This window comes from Gopherus flavomarginatus, chromosome 5 (assembly GCF_025201925.1).
Source record: "Gopherus flavomarginatus isolate rGopFla2 chromosome 5, rGopFla2.mat.asm, whole genome shotgun sequence".
NCBI classification, from domain to species: domain Eukaryota; kingdom Metazoa; phylum Chordata; order Testudines; family Testudinidae; genus Gopherus; species Gopherus flavomarginatus.
Window position 1 is genome coordinate 59,613,722 of NC_066621.1, and position 25,223 is coordinate 59,638,944.

The window sequence follows — 25,223 nt, forward strand, 5'->3', positions numbered from 1 at the left end:
AATTACAAAGAAACTAAGTTTGTTGATTTTGATTCAATAATTTGTCCCTTTTCACGATCTGCCAAGCATCATTTCCTTTTGTTAAATGGCCATGACACAGGATGTTATTGATCCAGCTCATTCAGTCTTGAGGTACATTTACATTATTACTCCATTTTTTAATGATAAGTCATACTGGATGTAGCAGCAACATCAAATTTATATTTTTACATATGCTTATATGAATCTTATGTGGTATAAAGACCGATGCTCCCCTCATTAAGACATCAGATATTAAAATACATTAAATATTCAAAAATCTTAATGGCTGTTAACCTTTGACTAAATATAATGCAACAAATTAAATAAGAACATGGAGTGATTTGCTGGTGGTCTGCTGCAGCAGCAAATGACACTCCCAATGCTGGCTGAGCTGTGCTAGCCAGCACACTGGCGGAGTAGAGCTAAGTCTCCAACTCCCCTCACAATTTCTCCACACCCACTTACTTCTGCATTTCCAAACTCAAAATCTAGGCCAGGGAACCTGTAGAGGGATGTAGGGGGGTAGTCCTCCTCACCCATGGCACTATGCAATCTGTGTCACAATCTAGCCCTTAGTGTCTGAGAGACAGAGAGAACACATCTCAGCAATGCACACATTAATTCAAAGCTGATCTATAAAACAATACTACTCATAAAAATTAAGGTAATTTCAAATACATACACTAATTTATAGTATGTTCTATGTTAATTCTAGCCTGCTTCCAAGAAACTGCAGTGCAATGTACATGGACATATTTAAATGAAAGTCAACAGCAAATAACTCCCTTTTGATTTCTTAATTCTTGTTCCTGGATGGAAACAGCATTATGTAATAACATGTTGCACAGTCAAACAGGATTACATACAGGTATCAAGTATGAATCTGACAATTACTTCTAAAATGCAGATAATGTATTCTATGGGGGACTGGCAGTTAAGAATGAAGTACTTATTCTAAATTCAGCTTCAGGCAAGAATGATAGTGGGAGTCTTGATTCAACCCACAACAGAATTCACAGAATATACAAAAAGATTTAAGAAATCTTTCCCATAAAGGGAGAATAATTGCAACCCCATAAGATTATTATAAGTAACAAACCTACAAACTGCTCCTGCCCTATAATCCACACACCAAGTATAGTTACAGTTGGTTTGCAAGACAGATACTGGAATATTGCATCCATTCCTGGTGTCCACATTTTTTAAAGGATGTTGAAAAAAATGGAAGGGATGCAAAGAAGAATCACAAAAATATTCAAGGCCTGGAGAAAACACTTTACAATGAAAGATTTAAGGACTTTTACTCTGTTTAGTTTATGTGACACTGACAAATCAGCTAAATGATTTATTAATGACTCCATAACAATTTAACAAGAGGCAGTGCAATTGCAGTCAAGACAACCCACTTATGTATGAATATCAAAGAAATGTTGATTAGGCTAGCAATCCCCAACTCATTCACTTTGTACTGATAAGAATCAAAGAATAGTTGCTAAATGTATTTATCTGTGTTTACCTTGATCTTGTTAGAAGTTTACCAATGTAACCCAATTAGCTTTTAGATGCTGTGACGTTATTGATATAAACTGGGACCATATAGAACATGGGTTGCAACCAAGGTCCTGTAGTGGCACCAAATCTTATGTAAAGGGGATCATATAAGGTGTCTAAGACCAAGTCATAAGTTACTGATTATGATTATGCTGTCTGTATGTCTGTATCATTTTGGTAGTTGAAGTTATGAATATTGGCTGTATGCTGTCTATATTTCAAACTTGTGCTGTGTTACTGGGAAAAATCCCAGACAAGTTGGTGTCAGCTCTGTTTAGCCTGCTTGATGGCCCATTAAGGACCATCACCTACACAATTGTCCCATCGAGAGAAGGCAGTTACGCCCTGTGACTCAGCAGGGTGTGCAGAAACTGGTCCATGTGACTGCAAACTCCATTTTGCTGTAACTTTCCACAGCAGAAACAAAGAAGTGTTCTTACACCTGGAAAAGCCTATATAAGGCGGAGGCCTCATCTCCATTTTGTCTTCAATCCTGCTTCTTACCTCTGGAGGGACTTTTCTACAAACTGAAGCTCTGCACAAAGGACTGAATGACCCATCCCAGCGGGGGATGTTCTCCAGAGACTTGATTTGAACCTGCAGTTTACTCCATCACTGCTACAGGCCTGAACTAAGAACTTTGCCATTACTGTATGTAATTGATTCCATTTAACCAATTCTAGCTCTCATCTCTATCTTTTTCCCTTTATGAATAAACCTTTAGATTTTAGATTCTAAAGGACTGGCAACAGCGTGATTTGTGGGTAAGATCTAATGTGTATATTGACCTGGGTCTGGGGCTTGGTCCTTTGGGATTGAGAGAACCTTTTTCTTTTACTGGGGTGTTGGTTTTCATAACCATTCATCCCAGGACGGGCGGCACTGGTAGTGATATTGGGAGACTGGTGTGTCTAAGGAAATTGCTTGTGTGACTTGTGGTTAGCCAGTGGGGTAAAACCGAAGTCCTTTTTGTCTGGCTGGTTTGGTTTGCCTTAGAGGTGGAAAAACCCCAGCCTTGGGCTGTGACTGCCCTGTTTGAGCAATTGGTCCTGAATTGGCACTCTCAGTTGGGTCCCGCCAAAACCACAACGTCACAGATGCTAAAGCCTTTTACTGTCTTAATTGCTTTACATTATGTATGCCACTGTCAGGGCCAGCTCTGGGCACTAGCATTCCAAGCATGTGCTTAGGGCAGCCCTTTTCAAGGGGCAGTGCTCTGGTGCTTTGCGGGCAGCTCTTTTCAAGGGGCGGTGCTCCAGATTTTTTATTTTTTTTTTGCTTGAGGTGGCAAAAAGCCTGGAGCCCGCCCTGGCCACTGTGTTCAGTTAATCTTAAAATCAAAGATGTGAGATACTGCAGGAAACTAATATTATCTAGACTGTCTCCAGCTTAACTATCTCTGTTATAAAGGACAGGCTAATTGCCTTATGTAAATGAGTGTAACTAGTTTACCTATATTTGAATAGGAAATAGAAGATTAACTTCAAAGTAAAGATCCACAAACTATCTGCATTGCCTGTTCTTCCTAGGAGAAAAGCCCTGCTGTGACAATTATTTTGAGGAGGCTTGTCAGCCTGCTAGAGAGCTATAAATATTGGACCTGGGGCATGATCCTGTCATCTCTCATCTGCTGAACTTTGAACAGGGAAAGTTTAAACCGTGGGATTGAGATCTTCCAAGTATTACTTGGAATACCCTGGAAAAAGCATGGAAAGACTAACAGACTTTACATCTAAGCTGCCTTTGGATTCTGACCTGTTGGGATAATTCCAAAGAGACTTTTACAAGCCAGAAGATATAACATTACTGCTATGATCCTGATTTGTGAACAATGAAAATCACTTGTCTGTACAAGATTCCTTAACCATTCAATAACTCTTTTCTTAATAAATCTCTAGCGAGTTTACTAAGGATTGTACGACTGTGATATTTGGGTAAGACCTGAAAAATATATTGACCTGACAGTAAGTGTCTGATCCTTTGGAAATGGCAGAGCTTTAAGTCTGGTGAATAGGGTTTTCAGTAACTTATTGCTATATTAGACCTGTTTGCCTAGATGGGAGCCAGAGACTGGAATGCCTAAAGAGGACCGTGGTTGGCTTCTGGTTAGCCAATGTGGTACTGCAGAAGCACTTTTATTACAGGCTTGGTGAATCTAATTATAGAATAAACCACCAGCTTTGGGGATTGTCTGCCCTATTTCTTGCAGTCTGCCCTGAATGTCGCATTTTCAGTGTGACCCCTCCAGGCACCCAGTCACAGTTTATTAAAAAGATCAAGAAGTGGCTACAGCAGGGGTCTCAAACATGCAGCCCGCAGGCCAGCTCTTCTGTGCGGCCTGCCAAGCTCCCCACGCCCCTCTGTCTACCTCCAGGCCAGGGTTGGGCAAACTACAGCCCGCGGGCCAAATCTGGCCCATGGGATTGCCCACCGTGGCGCTGCGACCCCGCGTCGCTCCCTTAAGCAGCTGGCAGCACGTCCCTTCAGGCCGGAGGGGAGGGGGCAGGAGGCAGAGGGCTCCTGCGTTGCCTCGCTTCAAGGTACCGCCCCCCCACAGCTCCCATTGGCCGGGAACAGGGAACCGCGGCCAATGGGAGCTTTGTGGGAGGCACCTGGAGGAGCAGCCTGCACCTCAACTCCCTGCCCTGAGCCCCTGCCACACCCTGCTTCCCCGGGTGACAGGGATGGGGCAGCATTGGGGTGGGGACTTTGGGGAAGGGGCAGGAAAGGGGTGGGAAGAGGCGGGGCAGGGCCTCATGGAAGGGATGGAGTGAGGGCAGGGCCGGGGGCAGTGAGGGTCAGGGTGTCAGTGATGCGGCCCTCAGGCCAATGCACTAGACCTCATATGGCCCTTGTGGTCATTTGAGTTTAAGACCCCTGGGTACAGTATACAAGTATCTTCACAGTGAGAAAATACCAGGTACTAAAAGGCTCTTTAATCCTGCAGAGAAAGGTATAACAAGAACCAACTGCTGGAAGTTAAAGCCAGACAAGTTCAGTTAGAAATAAGGCACAAATGTTTAACACTAAGGTTGATTAATCATTGGAACAAACTGCCAAGGGAAGCGGTGCATTTTCTGTCTCTTAAAGTCTTCAAACCAAAATGGGATACCTTTTCTGGACGATATGCTTTAGTCAAACACTTGATTGGGCTCAATACAGAAGAAACTGGATAACATTCTATGGCCTGTATTATACAGCTGATCAGACTAGATGATCTAATGGTCCATTCTGGTCTTTAAAAAAAAAAATCTATTGTAAGATGTACTATTTGGTTTTCTTCCAGAAGTGGCCACATTTCAGAGGTGCTGCATATGTCTGTGAAGAGCTTTGGGATGAAATGCAATTGTAAAGGTGTGTGATTTTCTAGTAGTATGTTCCTCTTCAAAGAGCCCTACCCCAACCATAAGAAAGCCCTCCCAAAATGACACCACCCTGCTTCTACTTCAAAAAAAATCCCGACAATCGCCCCCAAACATGTCAAAGGAACTTAATATAATCTAAAACACACACAAAGTCCTATTACCAAACTCAATTTTTACTACAAAAAGGAGACTGCCAGAGGCTCCATGAAGTCCACTAGGAACTTCAGAATTGCTATTGATTTTACTCAGACGGCACTCAGATACTATAGTGATAGGCAGCAGTATAAAACCCTAAAGGCTTTTCTACACCTGAAACACTGCAGTGAAGACAATACCTATGCCAACAGGAGGTCTTCTCCTGTCCACGTAGGTACTCCACCTCCCCGAGAGGCGATGGCTAAGTTGGTGGGAGAATTCTCCCATCTACCAAGCACTGTCTACACCAGAGGTTAGGTTGGTTTAACTGTGCCGTATAGGGGTGGGGATTTTTCACACTCCTGAGAGATGGAGTTATACAGACCTAAGTTCCTAGTTTAGTCCAGGCCTAAGATAGCTCCTGTCTTTGCTAACTGGTTAAGTGTATTTACAGCTTGCTATCAGGTGTTTTCAAAGACAGCCCCAGAAAGTTTTCTTCTAATCCCCCCAAAAAGAACAACCAGTATTAAAATATACTTAAAATCCTACATCTCATTTTCAAGCTTTTGCTAAGCAAGCATCAGGCCTGTCTGAATCTAGCAGAATGCCTATAAGGGAAGATTTATCAAGGAGTGTTAAACTAACCAGAAGACACTCACATACAAGATACACTCAACCGCGGGCACGAAGCACACCTAGTTACTCTCTTGAAATAAAGACCCAGTTAACCTTGCTTCTAGCTCAGTTTTGTTGATCAACATGTATAGGTTCAACTCATTACTTCTGCACAGTTAAGAACTGTGACTGAATAAATCTATGCATTCACACTCTACACGCTACTGTAATAATCTTTATACAAGGTATGCCGTGTGAGGCTCCATCTGAAAACTTATAATTTGCTGGTCTGTATTGTCCCGATAAAATGTGTGTGTCAACACTGTAATAATATGAAGTTTTAAGATTCCCCTGTATGATGTCAAGAGTACATGTTCAAAACTCACGCAGCATCAAAACTGGTCAAACAGGCCTGTCTTGAACAAAAGAGTGTATGTTTCTCTTAATTTACATTTAAATACTAAACTGAGTCATCAACCAGGAAGGGAAAACAAAGATAGCTCAAAATAGGTGGGAAAAAAACAGCAGGGAACATCCTTCCACACTGACTCTGTCTCCTAGTTCCCAGCAGAAAACATTTTTCAGGAGAGGGATTGAAACTAGAAAAAGAAGGGGCAAACACTCCAAGTCACCCCCTCTCACTCCCTCTGTGTATGTCTGACATTGCACCTAAGAAAAAGGAAAAGAGCCATTGGACTTCGGGCAGGGTCCTGACATGAAGAGTTTGGTCAATAACCTTACTATATCCATGTGATAAGAAATTTTGCTTGAATCTGATATAGTTTATTAAGTTAAACCCTAGTAAGTGCTTTATCTTTATTTTTCTGGTACCTGTTTCTGACTTTTATGCCTCATTACTTGTATTCACTTAAAATCTTTCTTTGTAGTTAATAAACTTGTTTTATCTAATCCAGTGTGTTTAATTGTCGATAACTTCATTTAAGTAATAAACTGGCATATTATTCCCTTAAGGGAATAACATACTTAATATATTTGTCCTGTCCAGGAGAAGGCTGGGCAATACAGCACATACCGATCCAGGACTTGGGGTGTATTGGGGTAACCCTGCAGCATGACCAAGGCTGGGAAGAGCCAGGATGTAGCTGGCAGGCTAGAGTTACACACAGACACTCAGGGTGTAGCCTGCATGTTTGTGAGCAGCCCAGGTGGGAGCATTGTAAGGTATTTGAGGTTGCAGGGTCGGGGTGACACTACCCCCACTGGATTAATTGTGCCTTGGCATGTCACAGGAACCTAAGCCCCAAGTCTGCAAAACACTTATGTACAGACTTAATTTTATGCAGTCAAGTCAACAGGACTACATAAAAATGCAATGTTAAACAGAGTACTCCCACTGACTTCAATAAGATTTACTTATGTAGGGTTAAGCATGTGCATAAATCTTTATAGGATCCAGGCCCCACATTAGAAAAATAATTTTTAAATATAGATCAAATCATCTTATATTCTCCGAACTCTCTCCACTATTTTAACTTCTTTTTATGATGAAGTCCCTGAAGATACAGAGAAAAGAGAAGCTGAGAGGTTCTTGTCCAGAATTATGAATTAGCATAGATGCATAGTACAGATATTGTCAAACACCCTTTGGAGTGTTTTAAAAGGTTTCTAATAATTGGTGGAGCCCAAGGGCACAGCCCATTACATAAGGAGAAGGGATATTCTGGCCAGAACAGGACAAATATCATTCTCTCATAAGTGAGCAGACAGTACCTCTGTTGTTGGAGGCCTCATCAAAGTCCCACACAACAAAACCATGTTCATCTACCTCAGAAGAATAATAGAGTAGACTCTGATGGGATTTGAACCTGTGGTTCCAGGCTTTATGATTATTTCAGACCTGATGCTCAAGTCCATACCATTTCAGCCTGTATGTTTGATTCACGCAGCAAGTTACATTCTAACATTTTGAAAAGCCTTTTCTTTGTGGGGGGGGGGGAGGGGAGCAGACATCAAAAACAGTCAGTAGCAAGGTTTAAGTCATTTAAAGTCTATCTTCATTAGTAAATTAGGTTGTGCTAAAACACTACCTCACGGAGTCGTATTAGCAGTAGCACAGGTTTACCATGACCAGCTAGCACAATGTTAAACATAACTGGTCCCTGCCTACACTGGCTAAAAAGTCAAGTTTAACAGGTTAGTTAAAATGACTCCTCAGGGTTGTGTTTTAACTCAATCCCGCATTATAGTCAGGAGAAGCCCTTACTGATACACAGCCAAGCTCACACCTGCTTCTGAAAGGCTAGCAAGATCCTTTGCTTATTTCTTTAGCAATGTTATTATGAAAGCTATAAAAACAGGAAACAGCATCGAAGGCTTGGCAGTAGCTGGAGTAAGAAATGCAACTGTTAAACAAGGATTCTTGGAACAAAAACAAGATTCAGCCAAAGTTGCAGCTGCCAGATCTGTAAATGAACAGCCATTACAGAGATGGACAACTCTGGTTCCAAATTATGACTCGTTTCCTTCCTTCCTTCCAACCTTTCTTCTCAAACAGAACCACATCTATTTTTCATTCAACAGTTTTTTCCTCCTCCTCTCTCATTCACCCTGGACATGCTAAAAAAAACTTAATTCTTTCCATTTTTATCCTAGAACGCTCACATTCAATGCTTGCAGTTACTCCTCTTGAGAAATCATTAAGTGTAATAAACATTGAACTGGTAACAATAAATCAGATTAATTAGTTAAATACTAAGACTGGGATTTAGGCCTCTCTAAAAAACTCCAGCCTCAGTCTTCAGAAGAAAAGCAACATATTATTTATATTCAAATATTTTCTTAGGGACTATAGGTACCCATTTTATTATAACAGCCTTGGTTTTATTATTGATTATTAAGGTCTCATCTACTCTGTTGGTAGGTCTCCAAGAACCTGTAAATCTGTAAATGAACCCTTCATTTAGGAAGGGTTCTTAACTCAGTTTTTTTGTCATCGTGCAATATATGAGTCTCATAATTGTCACTTAATGCACCTGGGGATTTTTGCATGCTAGAGACTGTAACAGTAATCCTGTGCCCCACTATCACTTAACCCTGACCAAACAGCCCGAAGTTAAAAGGTAGTCCTTATGTGTGAAGCCAACAAGGGTACTAATTTGGGATATAGATACTTGCCAACTACGAAACTGACTAAATATTGGTCTATATTTCTGAGGTCATAGTTAAGATTTTCAGCTATAGTGTGATCCAAAGAAATCACTTCAAACTCAACAGCTAATCAATGCATTTCTTTTAGGAATGTGACAGGAACAGTAGCTAATGTGGCATGTAGGCAGTTAGGTGTGGGGAAAAGTTCTTCCTTTTCCCACTACTTCCTTGTTAAGGTTTTGTCAGCTAAGCACCCCTAACCTGTTTGTAACAGATTTTTTTCCCTCCTCTATGGCAAGACATATATTGCACATCTTTAAAAAAATCATCATTTATATGTCCATTGATTTTGATGCACAATAAATATTTTCCTGTTGCAGTCTCTTCCTGCCCACTTGCCTAACAAGCAGGAAAATAGCAGCCCCCATAGAACAAACACAATAGAAGTGCAGGATATGTAGTACAACTTCACTGAGTGAAAATATTTGGACTAGCTGTTGCCACAGGTATGGAGCCAGTCCTTCCAAACCCTCTGAGATTAATAAGAATAAATTATTTTTTTAATTAATTATATAACAAAATTAAATAAAATTAAGTTTGTTGTAAGTTTCTGTATTTTCATAGTAGAGCATAAAAACAAAAAACAGAAATATACTTTCCCGTATATCCAAACTAGTCCTCTGTCTTTGCGAGGGTCTCAAAGGTGACAGGGCTCTGGGAGATCTCAACCAACTGACTGACAGCTCCTCCTGCCGCCAACTACCAGGGAATCTTTACTCTAGTCCACTGAGCATGCTTGCTGTAGTGCACACTATTCACATCTGCTAGCTCCTTTCCCCTGTGGCTCAGTGGTTGCAGGGAGGTTACATAAATTCAGACATTAAGAGTCACAGAAAAGTTGAAGCTTTAAGTATTAATCATTTTAACTGATTTTGTATACTTTTTTACCTGTGTACTTAATCGATAGAGTTTATCCTTTTAGAGAAAGGAACTTTTTCAAAAAAATTGGCACAGATATAAGCTGTTCTGATACCCTGACTCTCAGTTCATAGCAACTCATCCTGCAAGTATTCCTAATGAAGTCAATAGGATTACTTGAAGAATAAGTAAAGGTATCAGAATCTGGCCTTATGAGAGATGATCTCTTGTGTCAGAGGAGTGATGTTGTCAACCACAATAAAGTCTCTACAATAAGGATAGAGTTAGTTTGTGTGGGAGACCAACCTTTCATAGGAAACAGACCTTTCTCAGGATCCAGCCCATGACTGCGGAACGAACTCCTCCAAGAACTAAGTACCATCACAAATCTCACCAGCTTCCCCTTTAAGTGTTAGGCACATTACTTTGACTTTGTCTTCTCTAACAAACATAGCAACATGTGTACAGTATTAAAAAACCTCCTAAATAAAAGACACACCCCTGCACACACTTTCTCCCCCTGGGGAAAGGATGAGAGAACAAACATGACAGACATTATTCACGTTGCTTAACGCATTACTGGAAGGCTGACACTATAGTGAAGACCACAGTATAAGAATCTACATAGAAAAGACTAGACTAGAATACACATCTGCTTACTTATACATTTTCCTGTATAGTTTCAAGGAAACGGAGGGGCAGCCAGTCAGCAACCAGGAAGAAGCTGACTAGATTCTGGAGCGATTGGATGAAGAACTGTGTTTTGGAGGATAGCAGGTTGTTCTGAAACAGTTTTCCATTGCTTGCACAGCACCCACAGCAGTGAATGGGCCTCTTTCATAAAAAATAAGAAAAAATTAAAATCTAAATGTTTTGTAGAAATTTTTATTTTTAGGGAGGGATTTAAAAATTGAGTTCTTTAGCTGGAGATACTGGAACCTGTCTTTACCAAGGCAAAGGGTTTAAAACAAAAGAATCCTGAGAACTGTATGCAGCTTCTGTCACTATTTCTACATTCTGATTATACTGGCACCCTTTTTCCTCGACTATGGGTAGGGCCCTACCAAATTCACAAGCCCTTTCGGTCAATTTCACAGTCCTAGGATTTTGAAAACAGCAAATGTCATGATTTCAGCTATTTAAATCTGAAATTTCACAGTGTTGTAATTATAGGGGTCCTGACCCAAAAAGGAGTTGGAGGGGGTCACAAGGTTATTGTAGGAGGGGGCTGCAATACTGCTACCCTTATTTCTGTGCCAGTGCAGATGGCGGTGCTGCCTTCAGAGCTGGGCTCCCGGTCAGCAGCCGCTGTTCTCCGGCTGGCCAGCTCTGAAGGAAGAACCACCGCCAGCAGCAGTGCAGAAGTAAGGATGGCATGATATGGTTTTGCCACCTTTACTTCTATGCTGTTGCCTGCAGAGCTGGGCCCTCAGTCAGCAGCTGCCACTCTCCAGCCACCCATCTCTGAAGGCAGCGCAGATGTAAGGGTGGCAATACCACAGTCTCCCCTAAAATAATCTTGTGAGCCCTCTGCAATTCCCTTTTGGGTCAGGACCCCCAATTTGAAAAAGTCTAGTCTCCCCCATGAAATCAAGATAACATACAGTAAAAGCACACAAAAGACCAGATTTCACTGGGGAAAACCAGATTTCACAGTCCGTGACACATTTTTCATGGCTGTGAATTTGGTAGAGCTCTAACTGTGGGTAAGAATATATCAGCACTTCTATTGTAGAACTGAGCTAAAGGGTAGGTCTCCAAACTAACCCCAAACCAGCCCAATGTTAGAAAGAGTTAATATCTTCAGAACAGAAACCACTTGCTTTCCATTTCCTGGAGGTAATGATGGTTTCTATACACATCTAAAGTAAGTGTCACGATTCTTTTAAGCATGTATGAAACTCTCCCCATGCCCTCTGTGACAGATATTGCAACAGCATGCAATATCTTTGGGGACCATATTGTATTAAGTTTGTGTATCATTGTGGGCTGGGAATTGTATGAAATTCCAGCGGGGAGGGATATCACCGCTCCTTAAGACAGGTCCACCCCCTGCAGAGGCTTTAATATACTGGTTCAAACTGGGTTTTCCAAAGACCATCAGACAAAGAAAGGGCCTTTGTTACAAAATGGCTAGGTTTAATCTGATTCAGGGCCTTCTTTCTGATCCAGCAAACAGACAGGCCCATCTGTATAAGGGGACACCAACCCTTGGGCAAGGGCTAGAAAAGTTTTGACCTACTGGGGCCACACAGGACAGCTGATAAGCTTTTTAGTTGGCATATAGGAACTTTTATTTTTTATTTATTTATTTAAAAAAAAACACACAGGTTCTCTCTGTAATGCTTTTACCTTAAGAATAAATCTGCTTGCTTAGAAAGAGCTGCGTAGTAACTTGTAACTGCTGGCAGTACACTGTTCATAGTTCCCAAAAGGAAAGCAATGCACAAGTGCTGACTGTTAGACTTACTGGGGATATCACAGTGTAAGGCAGGCAGCTCTCCAGCTTTAAAACCCCATTCAGAAAGAACAGAGCCATGTCTCCACCCAAGAGAGGTGATGTCTGAGAGATGGAAATCTTAAACTGGTGCCCTCAAGGGACCAGGAGAGGGAATATACGTGCAGTTAACACAAACTGTGACATCCTCCGACTATCCTCCCAGATACGCACACACAAAGACTCTAACTATCAAGGAAAAGCCTGAGCAAATAGAAAATCCTTGGAGCATTTCATGTAGGTCAACAAACTCCAGCTTACTTGGAGCAATGATGGAAACAAATTCTACAACCAAGAGCCTCAAATGTCAATATCCCATCTCCAGCCCCCAACACAGAAAAGTTACAGATAAAATTGCTTCAGCAATTGAGTCCCTCCTACACACCTGCAATGCAGCGGACAGCCAAAGCAGGTCAATTTCACTTCAGTATTTAAAAAAGGAAGTGGAAGTACTCTTGACCAAGATAACAGTACTTTTGCCTTAGTCAGTCATGAGGTTACGTAAGGCCCCAAAATAACCGTTTCTCAGAAAACTCACTGAATTACCTGACTTTTTTTTTAAAAAAACATTTACAACTGTGTTTATTTTTAGAAAATCCTAGAAGAGCTTAGCTGTGAGTCAGACATTCTAGTCCTGTATCTCTCTTAAAGAGGTTTGGTCCAAGCACAGGATTGGGAGCCAGGAACTGCCAAATTCTAATACAATACTACGTCTGACACAGACATCCCTCTGTGGACTTGGACAAATCACTTAATCTCAGGCTTAGTTATCTTGCTAGTGCAATGAAGTTAACGCATCTCTCCCCCCTCAAAGGGATGTTTGTAAGGATTAGAGTTTGGAAAATGCTTTTAGGGATGAAATACTTAATAGAATTACCCAGAGAAATATTAATAATTCAACTTCACTGCTCTATCTCCCCCTCCCCCATCACCACAAGGAAAGTCTGAATACGTTTCCCATAAGAACCTATCATCCTCTGGGTAAGAGCCATGACAGTTACCCTCCTAGAGAACTAACAGACCATGAGCTAAAGCCCTCCTTCAGCTGTACCAGAGAACAAGGTACACCATATCATTGGGCACAACAGTAGATGCCAGGGACAGTTCCATGGTGGAAAAGAGTGCAGGGGTCACTGTGCCTCTGCAATAACCAAGAGGCAGGCACACTGTAGCCACTACATGTCAGTTTGGGGCTGGTTCATGAACTGAATTATGAAAAAAAAGTTCCCTTCAGTGGGAGGTGATGGCCCCTATGTCCACTCTCTCACAAGAAAGCAATATCACTCATTCAATGTCTGGCTCGCTCCTTATCCAAGGGCTGACGTCCTAACTCTTCCACCTTTGCCAGGATTAGGCCCTGTGCGTAAAGCAGCCATCCACCTATTGAGTTGCAATATAGGAGCCATCCTAAGCCAGCAACCGCCACTGAGTTTCTAGAAAAGAAAGTGAAGAATACCATCGCCAACTGAAAATGGAGGGGAAGTTGTAAGTACTATGGCTCAACTGTTCCCCTTTCCTCTGCAATTTGGAAGGGAGTAAGAGAAAATCCCAGCAAAAATAACTCACGACATGTGGAGGTTAGGACAGCAGCAGCTCTATAGCAAGGAGCCAAGGGAAACCATCCATGTGAACACTGCACAGATTGGTTCTTTATTCTAACCCCCAAAGGACCACACCACTCTACAGCATGATCGATACTCAGGCCTGGGCTACAGTACAGAGTTAGGTCGACAAGACATCTTATGCCAACCTATGTATTTACACTAAAATTTCGCTCCCACTGACGTAACTCGCCTGATATACCAACTTAGTAAATCCACCTCCACGAGACGCACAGAGTCAATGACAATGTGGTGTCAGTGAGGACACTGTATTGCTTAAATCAACTGTTGTTGACTGTCAGAAGTTATCCCACAATGTCCCACGCTGACAGTTCAATTGGTGCAAGCGTTCCTAGTGAGGACATGCACTGCCAAAACAAGGAGCAAAGTGAAGACATGCTCAAGCAATATAATTACTGTGGTGGCTGTATGCAGACATAAAAGTTAAGTCAACTTAATTTTGTAATGCAGACATAAGGGAGCTGCATCAAGAATCCTATCCAATTTTAAAACTTGTTGAAGCCATAATGCTACCCCAGGCTCAAGCAAACTGAGCCATTTCTACTGGACTGGTTCAAACTCTACTGAAGGTGCCTTTGAAACCAGTTCAGGCCATCTGCAGCTGGTTTATACTATGGTTCCAAATGGGTTTAAAATTGTTTAACTGAACTGGTTTTAAATCCATTTCAAATTCTGGGAGAAATTTAACCAGTGTACACCAGGCTTACATGGCACCTCCCCTGCAGTGCTAGGCAGAAGTCCCTATGGTAGCGAACACTGACAATAATTTGCTTTCTGTAGCTCCTAACTTACCACCACCACTCACCTTACAGACAGATGTGAAGACAAAGGATCACATTTTCTAAAACACTTAAAGTGACTTAGGAGCCTACATTCTATTTTCTAAAGTTACTGAGGCACATATGAATCCAAGACCCACAGACTTCCCAGGAGACTTAGCTCTTAAGTCACTCTAGTACTTTCAGACCCCTTTTCATTTATATTCCACTTGAGACTATTGTTTAAGTTTGTTACCAGAACTTCACAGAATGGTGCCAAGAGACACTACTGGCTGCAAGAGTTTCTCCAAGAGGGAAAATGAGGCTGGATAAATAGTGTCACAGTGGTTCACAAGAGGGTGCTGTGTGGGCCACCCCTGCCACAAACCAGTAGCGTAGCTAGCGGGGCTCAGGGGAAGCAGACGCTTCCCCTCAGCACAATTTTCCAAAAGCGGTGCCTGCCGGGCCGGCACTGGGGGCAGCATGGCCGGAGGAGCCCTGGGGGGGGAGGCAGCAGGCGCGGCCAGAGAAGCGAGGGGGCCAGCTCCTCAGTCATTGCGCCCCATGGTCAACGTGGCCCCAACATTGCCGCAGCCATCTCCTGCGGCGGCTCAGGGCGCGGCGGCTCAGGGCTCGGCGGCCAAGAGCTCCCCGCCCCTTGCTAATGCGATGGGCAGGCGGAGGCGGGGGACGTGGAGGTGAAAGGGCCCCTGCGCCTTTAAGGCCGCCTAGCTGGTGAGCTCCGCGTGGAGCACACCAAGCGCCGTGAGTGGGGCAAGCTTGTAGATCTGGGCTACCGTTTACCCTGGACAGCAATGGGAGGGTCAGGGCCCAGCCCGGCCCAGCCCAGCAGCACCATGAAGCGAGGCTCGGCCAGCGACTCACGAGCCAGAGCCAGGATCCGCCCACGGCGTGAGCCCTGGATCGGCTGGGGACAGGCGGCAGCGCAGGATGGAAGGTGAGCGGCGCAGTTCCAGTGCCTTGCACTGGAGGGTCCAGGCGAGGGGCTCCCCGGGGCCGGGACCGCAGGGCAGGGGCGCAGGCCACGCTGTCTGGACAGGGGGCCCTGGCACAGCATAGGAGCCTGGAGCAGGATGGGACCCCGTGGGTGGGGCCAGGCAGTGCAGCCCGGCAGGGTACACTTGCAGAGTGCACTGGGCAGGAGAGACTCTACCAGGACCGCGGGGAAACAGGGGCATCTGCACCCCCGAGAAGCCCACAGGAGTCCTGAGCCAGGCCCTGGGATTAAACAGGAGGAGCCACGGGGGGCGTGGCCAGAGGAGGAGCAAAGGGAGAGCGCCTTTATGTTTCCTCCCCCTACACTTAGAACCTGGCTACACCACTGCCACAAACCCCCATAAAATGACAATCACCCAAGAAATAGTCATCTGGGGAAAGCTTTTCCCTGGAAGGAGGAGGAAATAAGCCTAACATGACAGCTTTCCAAGCAAATTCCCCACCCTGAGACCATTTGTGTCAACGTTAGACAGTTTTTCTCTATTTGGTAACATTTCATACTCTAGATAACTGTAAACTTGACTGCAAGCCACAAATCCAGGAAGCTCTTGTCACAAGTATCAGAAGAAATACTTTTTGTATACAGTTAAAAATAAGTAACTGCTTCTGACAATGTCACTTCATATGCATTATTGCTGCCATGTGAACCCTGTGGGTGAGAGAACTCAAAGGCACTAAAATGAGAAGTCCCTAAGAGCAGTGAAGAGAGACTTGAAAAGCCATAGTTTTCCAAACATGTGGTCCCTATGGCCATTACAAATAACTCCCCTCAAGAATGTTATAGTTTGAAAGTTTAGAAGAGAATAACCTTTGCTCTTAGTTTGTGCATATAACAGCATTGTAGTTGCTTGCTTTTAGGAAAGGCCAGTCCTTAAAAAGATCAGCAAAGGAGCAGAAACACACTTACACAATGTTCGTTCATTGGTGGAGCAGGGAGGGGAGCAGGGGTAGAGAGAAGAGAGGAGTATGCTATGACATGCTATTTAAAGTAGGCTCCAGAAACTAGACTTTTAAAATATTAGTTAAAAAAAATCTCATGAATCCACTGCAGCACTGAGAAGAGAACCCAGAAACCTTGGCTCCCAGCACCTTGTTATAGAAAAGCATACTCCTTTCTTTACAAAGAAGTTGAACACCCAAGACACAGAGATTTTTTAAAATGTACTGGGAAAAAAAAGTCATTCATTTTCTATAATCGAGATTTTGGAAGACACAACTGGCAATTTTACCTACAGCACAGACATGACAATCAAGAGTTTGGTATTATAGAAACAGCTTAATAAATTGTAGCTCCAAATGTGATTAATGGAGTACAGCTGCTTTTCCTTACATCAGCCTTCCCATTCTTTATTCTACATATCAGCTACCACAGCACGTCTGCCTCAGTTCCCAATGAGACAAAAGATCTCTTTGGCACTCTAAAACACAGAAAGCAACTCAGGCTTCTTGGGGAAAGGAAAACTGGGGGGAGGAAGAGGAACTGCTAATGGGACCTAGAGCTTTCCACAGGTGCCAGTTCAAATGCAGCTTAAAGTTATCATCTGATGCCTGTTCAGAGTGAGTGGCCTGTGTGAAATAGCCTCAGTGCAAATCCTGCTAGACAAGCCCCCATAACAGAATCAGCACCTTTGTTAGCAAGGCCAAGGAGACCAAAATACCCTTTCATCTTTAGAATTAATCCCTCATGTAAGGATAGAGGCACACTGTCAGGGCAGTGTGGGAAGCCTGCACTGCTGTTATTCCCAAAAAAAGGCAACACTACTTCAATCTCCAGGGAAGTCAAGCCAGCACCTCCCACCAACACATTCATCTTTGCCAAAAGGGATACATATTAGCCCCACCTTATAGATAAAGAAACATTTATTTATTCAATAAGTAAATGTAAACAGTGTGCTGCAGAAGTCTATTACAGGAAGAGACCTCAGGTCTGACTCCCAATCCTGTATCTTAATCAAAAGATCATCCTTCATCCACAAAGGAAGAAAATACAAAACAAAAGGAAAATATCAGTAGTTAAGAGGGAAAGCATTAATCAAAGGTAAGCATTACAATGTTTTCCTCTAGTTGAAGAATTAAAACTAAAAGAAAACCTTACTCATACACTTTTAATAAGGGAAAGGCTACAACAGTTTCCTAGTGTATAAAAGTCATTCCCAACGTCATTCAAACAATTGCTGGCAAGAGTATTATTCTATTAGCCACCAAAGAGAAGGAAAATGATATTTCTGATGCTCTAATACAATGAGCAATTTATCACTTGACCTATATGATATCAATTGACCTATATGATATACAGACAAATTCTTCAAGTACTTCAGTTTATCTGAATAATGCTTAAAAAGCTCTTAAATGGAAAAGGGAAGTTCTGTGTGGGTGGGGTGAACCCTAAAACCAGGGGCTACTTGAAGATCATCATCTATTCTAAACTTAATGCTGAGAAAAAACAAGTACAGGTGTATTGGAAGACTGAAGGAGCCAGGAATAGAGCCTCCAAATGTAAAGGGAAAGAGACAGAGGGGAAACAATATTGCTATGTTATTGCACAAGAGAAACACTTCTGGCTCCAGAAACAGTAGGCCAAACTCATTCAGGTGTAGCTCCACTGAAGTCAATGGAGTTTCACTAGGATTAATTTATACCAATATTTTCCCATTACCTTGCTAACACATACAGTGTCAAACAGGGGACGATAGCAATTGAGTCATTTCACTTGTTCCAATTCTAGTTATTTTCCTTGATGATTTCATGCATCAATACTATTAAAGCATTTATTATGTATGGTAAGGTGCCCTAATCAGTATCCAGGCCTCGCTGTGCTAGGTGCTGTACAAACACCTGAGTGGGCACAGTCCTACACAAATTACACTCCAATTACAAACAAGATACAAATTAGTGTGGAGAAGGGAGAAGAAAAGGGTTCCAATATATCTGAAAGTTGAGGTGGTTTTTTTCTAACCCAAAATCAGTAGTCAGCTATCCTTGACTGCTGCACAACCTAGCCATCCTTGGTTAGATGATTTCTTGCAGGGGTCACAGCAGAAGTGGGTCTTAGGAGCTTTGGAAGGAGGTCTTATACATCCATTCAGGGAGAGCGTTCCACATATAATGGGGCAACGTGGAAGAAACTACAGAAGTGTTAGCAGAGAAAGCCAACAGCAGACGTTCAAGCCTGGCTTGTTTGACAGAGCAAAGGGATAACACAATATGGACCTCCATCCAGAGTCAGCGGGAGTCTTTCAACTGACTTCAGTGATTTGCAGATCAGACCCTATAAGACAAGGGGAAATAAAGTAGAGAGGGGCAGAGTTGCTAAAAGTCATGGAAGGTGAGGACAAGAAGCTTGAATTTGATACAGTGGAAAATGGGGAGCCCAGATGAAGGATTAAAAGAGGAGGGTGATATGGTCAGAGCAATATTTAAATAGTATCATGATCAATCCCTGAGATATGCCATAAGTTTAAATGTTTAACCAGACCATAGTAAAGAGCAACTATTGTTTTTTATTGATCTATTGTAAAATCATCAGGATCTTTACTTCACAGCACAAGTTAATTTTAGACATTTGTATTCCTTTAAGCATTTCCCCCTTGTTCACTGTAATTTTGGAAAAACATTCATTACCTATTTGTCACTATGAGATGGAAGTTATTTCCAAGTACACTCAAGTTCTGTGAGCAAGAGACTATATTGGATTATCAACTGATGATCAGATTTGTGAAACTGCAATTTCACATTATATAGTGAGGAGTTTCTTTTCCCCAACTCAGCTTGCACCTAAGCAACACAATAAACTAATTCATTCTTTGTTTTTAACTACATAGTAAACAAATGCTGTCCAGAGGCTTTTGTTAATAAAACTGAGTTAGGAATTAGAATACACATCTTTAGTGTAAAAGAATGTAAAATATACTATTGCCACATAAACTAAATAATTTTATGACGAAACTAGTTTGGTTTTTTTGTCCCAGTTTTCAGACTGTTTTTGAAAAACTCATTTATAGCTGATTGAAAAATAAAAGGCACTACACACTTCTCATTACATTTCCAAGATGCAGACATGAGACTTAAATCCTATCCATACTGCTGCAACAGTAAGTGACACTACATATAGATTTGTCTTAGGGCTTGTCAACACTGGCACTGTGAACATATACACACACCCGAGAGCAGCAAGTTTCAGCACTGTGAAGCACCAGTGTAGACAGTGCACCAGTGCTGGTAGCTGTGCCCCTAGTGGAGATTTTCTCTAAAAAAAAAAAAGAGCACTGGGAGAGCTCTCTCCCAGTGGTCTGCCATTACTACACAAATAGGGCCATCCTTACCCATATGCAAAGTACACAGCTGCATAGGGCATCAAATTTCCTGGTGTCCTGCACAGATGCATGCTGCTCCAGCCCTTGCCCCGCCTCTTCCCCATGACCCTTGCCCCACCCAAGCCCCCACCCTGCTCCACCTCTTCACTGCCCCAACCCTGCCTCTTCCCACCTCTGCTCCGCCCCAGCCCCGCCTCTTCCTTCCCCTGAGGACTGCACTCAGGCCGGGCTCGGCCTGCACTCACTGGTGGTAGGAAGTGCAGCGACCCAGCCCCCACCACACCGCCAGAGGGGGGGGGCGGTTCCCCCCACCTCCTAAGCCAGTCTACCCCACCCCGAAGCCTGGGGCCAACCCCCAACCCCCATGGAGGCCTGGGCCCCCGTCCCCCACTGGGGAACTGCGTAAGGCCCCAAATAGCTAGGGATGGCCCTATATACAAGCCACGTAAAAGTGCTGCCATGGCAGCGCTTTAACATTGCCAGTGTAGACTAGCCCTTAGTAACAGATACACTTCATTATTTCATCTATTAAGTAAAAATGTTTGTAATACAGACTTACTAAACTACAAAAATTCTACCACTGTCTTCTGGGGATTCTACAGAACCCATGGAAACATCTCATTTCCTCTCGTCCCCCACTCCTGCCACGCTTAGGGAGAGTTTTTAAGATAGGACAGTATGACTCAATCAACTACTAGCAAGTAAAAACTCTCTAGCTGCTTGTTACCAAGACATCCAGCAAGAACAGTTTTCATTACTTCACTGAAGTCCAAATAACCATGCTGTATAAATTTCTGGACCAAAAAAAGTAACTTGGAGGTAGAGAATATATTGTCCTTAAACCACTCTGAGTGTAAATACCAATCATGGAGTTTTGTAAAATACTGTGAGTATGACATTTAGTAAACTTTTTATGCAGACAGAAGAAAGTGGAAACAGAAGCCATCTTTTAAGCAAAAATAATCAGAAAGAGAATCAAACTGTTTATGAGTTTGTAGTTTATTTACAAAACTCCAACAAAATGCTATTTGATAATATTATTGTAAAACACCTGAAGTATAAGATTTCATTAGCTTAGCTATAATAAAATCTGTTTACAGCATCCCTAGGGGTTCTGGCAGTCATTATCAATTTCCTGTAGCAAGTTTAAGTTACTATGACATCATTTTGGGGCTTTGCTCAAGGCAGACCCGATATAGAAAAGCCCTGAAGAGAATCTCAGTGGGCTCCAATCAAGGGATCGTTTGTGTTTAAGCTTTGCTTTATTTTAAGAATCCTGCTTCCCCTGCTACCGCACACAGCAACTGTAGTGCCAATGCCTTAGTTCCAACAATGGCCTCTTATTAAGCAAATTGTTTCAACAGTTCAAGAATACAGAATGGATTTTTTAAATACAGAAGTAAGCGGAAAAGCTACACAATGCTCCTTTTATTCAAATAAAGGAATCTTCCAGGAAGCACAAAACATTTAATAGGCATTTCCATTGACTTCAATGGACTCTGGAGCAGGATCTTAGTTTAGTTTGTTCATATACTGTAGTCTACTTAAGATTTAAAAAGCAATATCTGCCAACACACTATCATGCATGACTAATACTAGTTTCTTACACTAAACTCATCCAACTGTACTGAAACTCCACTTAAATTATATGCAGTGAAGTTATATCAAATGCTTTTCCTCTCAATTGTTTCACTGTGCGCCAATCCTCATTTTTTCCTCAAGGAATACAGAATCCCTTTAAATAGAGTGCATATCACACTAGCAAAATATGGTCCCAATTCCACAAGTTATTGCACGCAGGCAGATCTGGCACCCATACGGAACAGTTGAGAGGATCGGGGCCTATATTTCCTCAAATTTCCTTTAGCAAGAAAAGGCCAAACAAAACAGCATACTCCAGTCTTTATTATTTCAAATTCAGACATAAAATTAAGGTAATATCATACAACAGTCTTTCAGTTTCCTAAATATTAGATAGTTATCTCAAAGTAACATTTATTATGAGAGGAGGAGCTATTCACATGCAACAGAGGGAAGAACTATTATGCAGTAATTTGTGGAACTCAACACAAGGCAAAAAATAATAGGAGCGACAAATATGACACCAGGAAGCATCAACTGTTTTCAGCATACAAGTCTTGTTTACTCCTAGCTATTATTAAAGCAGCATTATACCCTTAGAGTCTCTCAAACTTTTTACCCCAAATACTTTTAAATGTTCATATCCTTAAAACTGAACTTTATAATGTACTTTTAAGTACCAGATTGTGCCACCCTTACTCACTCACTCAGACTGATATCCTACTTTCAGTTATTCCCATTGAAATTGAAAAGGGCTCATTATACAGTAAGTTACTACTCCGCATGAGTAAGGGTGGAAGAATCTGGTCCTATGTGATTAATAAGAAAAAGTTTCAGTCATAGACAAAATGATGCACATTTAGTCAACAGAATGAGTATTCCTCTATACAAATTTCAGTCTACAATGAACATAAAAAAAAAGTCAAAAATTTCCAGTCAATATTACTAAGACAGTAACGCCCACTGCACATTATGAAACACATTTAAGGAAGCAAGAAAACCCAAACCGTGGGCCACATTCTGAGCTCAGCTACACTAGTGTAAATACAGAATAACTCCACTGACTTCAGGTGATGTTATGCCAGATTCTGATACTGTGTTTGGCTGGAAAAAGGGTCTTACTCCGTGAATAGTTCAACTGAAGTCAATGGGACTACTAAACCTGAGAGAAAGATATCAGAATCTGACACTGTACACTTAATATAAGCAGAGGAGGATTGTAATGACATTGTAAGACACACCTCCTAACCAGAAGCAAAAGAAAAAAAAATGCATGTGTCAGATAAGAAGGACACAGCTTCTAAGACAGATACACTACTGAATTCAGTTATATCTTAAAGGAAATAAACTCTTAGAAACAACAAAACTATTGTCTTTTAACATTTTTATTGTTCTTAACTTTTATTGTAACTCAATACAAACATGCAGAATATAATTTAATAATCTTGCTCAAAAATGGCAGCATATAATTTTTAACTCTAAAAAATATTTTAATAATTTATTTTAAAAAAAGTTATTTTAAAAGCTTCCAGGAATCTCACATCAATTGACGGAAGCAGCAGAGCTATAACACCACCACACACGCAAGCACACATACCCCACTTTTGAAAAGGGCATTAACCTTGTTTTAAGCACAGATAACAAGCTCCAAGAAGTGTAGCCACGTACAGAAGAATTTTAAAAGTAATGTACTTATCTGAAATATTTTCAATGCCTAAATGAGCCTGTTAAGTCCCTGGCCTCAAACCAGAAGAGTGATCTTATATGTATAGTGACCGTAAGATGTAGTACTGACCATTATGAATGTGTTTGGGACATACTGTACCATCCCAACATGCCTAATTACTGCACTCCTCCACACACCAGCACCCTAGTTATGATAACTGATACTTGTAAAACTTCCATTAGAGTTGAAAGCTCCTCCTGGCTTTATTTGTTGTTTCTTCTTAGAAAAATACCTCTACATTGCCCAGCTCTTTTTACGGGTTGTTACTAAACTGCCTACATCGCCTGAAATAAAACACCTCGCCAAACGTAAGTGCGGCCAGAAGGCCGTTAATCCTGAGAAGGGCCACGATAGGCGTTTCCGTGCGGCCCTCCCCTCCAGCTGTTCAGAGCTGCCTCCAGCAACCCTCCGTCCTCCACCCTTCATCTCACACCAAGAGAAAGCACAGGGCATTTCAGCCCCACCAGCGGCCTCTGCTAGGATCATTGTCACCAACTCGGGGTCTTACGGCGCCCTGTTGCTGCCACAACAAAGCAGCTCCCAGGGACCTTTTACTGACTCCGTATGGCCCCGATCCGGCATGTGCACGAACCAAGCCACGGGAACTGTTCGCAGCGCACCCCAGACTCTCGCTTCATCCCCACCGGGAGCCGGGCATCCTCCAGGGCAACCGCAAATACCCGCAACACCCCCCCCCCGGCAAGCTGCCTCTCCGGGGAGCGGGGGCAATTGCAACCCATCCCCTCCCGCAGGGGCTGCGCACCGCTGGGGACAAAGGCAGCCCCCGGCGCCCCTCACCCGAGAGCTCGTCCGGCTCCAGCCCGGTCTCGGTGTCCAGCCCGCAGATCACGAAGTAGTCGGCGAAGCGGCCGGGTGCGGAGGAGCCGCCTCCGCTCATGCTGGAGCCCGAGGGGTGCGGGGGGCTCAGCGCGCCCGGGGGAAGGCGGCCAGCGCCGGGGCTGCTCCAGCTGTGCCAGCTGCGGCGGCTGCCGCTGCCTCCATGACGGAGCGGAGCGGGCAGCGCCGCACGGCATTGTGGGTACGGCCCCCAGCTGTTCTTTGGGGGGGAGAGAGAGAAACCGCAATGCTGCGCGTGCGCTCTGAGCGGATGGGATGACGTCATGTTGCTGCCCGTGGGAGGCTGGATGGCTCTGGGTGGGGCAGTGGGCACAGGTCTCGCCACCCAGCCCCCTCCCGCCCTTGCTGCCCCTCGCGCCGGCTCTTGCCTGCCCGGCCCCAGGGCTCTCCCTTCCCGCCCCACGGCTCCTCCTTCCGCCCCCATCCCGCTGCACGGGGCTCAGCTCCTTCTGCCCCCGAGTCCCTGTTCCCTCAGGAGCCCGGCGGTGCTGGGTCAGGCCAGTGGCCCGTCCAGCCCGGTGCCCTCTCTGCCCACACTGACCCATGTCTGCTGCTTCACCGTGAATGAACAGGGCTGTTACTAGGTTACCAATTTTGGTTGGACTGTATTCCTGGAGATTGAATCACATGACATCATCTTCAGGGCCGGCCTCAGCATTTATGGTGCCCTGGGCGAGATTATTAAACTGGTGCCCCGGTGGCTGACCTGCTCTTAGCAACACAAGCATAAGCTTACAGTATTGGAAAACTTGCCATATTCCCATTATTAAAACCAGTTTAACTTAATGAAGCACACTGTAATGCTGATGGAGTAGCACTAAAGAAGCAGCACTATAGAAAAAATTCTGATATGACAGAATGATGCAAATAATATATTTTTTTAATTTATCAAAATTTTATTGGAAATTTATATCAAGAGGTATTGAAACAAAGATTTGTTTTTAATTAAAAGCAATCTTTCTGGCTTTTTCAGTAATAATGTCATCGTATGACAAAGACAAAGTCGTGTCTTGTTCGATTGCAAGAATAGCAAGACCAGTTAAGCGTTCCTGACTCATTGTAGAGCGGAGATAGTTTTTAATGAGCTTTAGTTTTGAGAAACTCCATTATCCTGATGCTACTGTTACAGGAATTGTCA

At 43.0% G+C, this 25,223-nt stretch overlaps 1 protein-coding gene across 10 annotated transcripts in view; it reads right to left on the reverse strand.

The window, feature by feature from the left end:
* DENND5A (DENN domain containing 5A) overlaps window positions 1–24,301 on the reverse strand; it is a 110,637-nt gene extending 86,336 nt beyond the window's left edge. Inside the window, exon 1 of one of the 10 annotated variants that reach the window (XM_050955001.1) lies at window positions 24,026–24,295. In XM_050955001.1, the coding sequence (XP_050810958.1) occupies window positions 24,026–24,125 (100 nt within the window). In that variant the 5' untranslated portion in view covers window positions 24,126–24,295. Of the gene's footprint in view, window positions 1–24,025 lie in introns of all 10 variants that reach the window. The other 9 variants (XM_050955000.1, XM_050955002.1, XM_050955004.1 and 6 more) reach the window with 9 other exon arrangements.
* Between the last annotated feature and the right edge of the window lie 922 nt (window positions 24,302–25,223).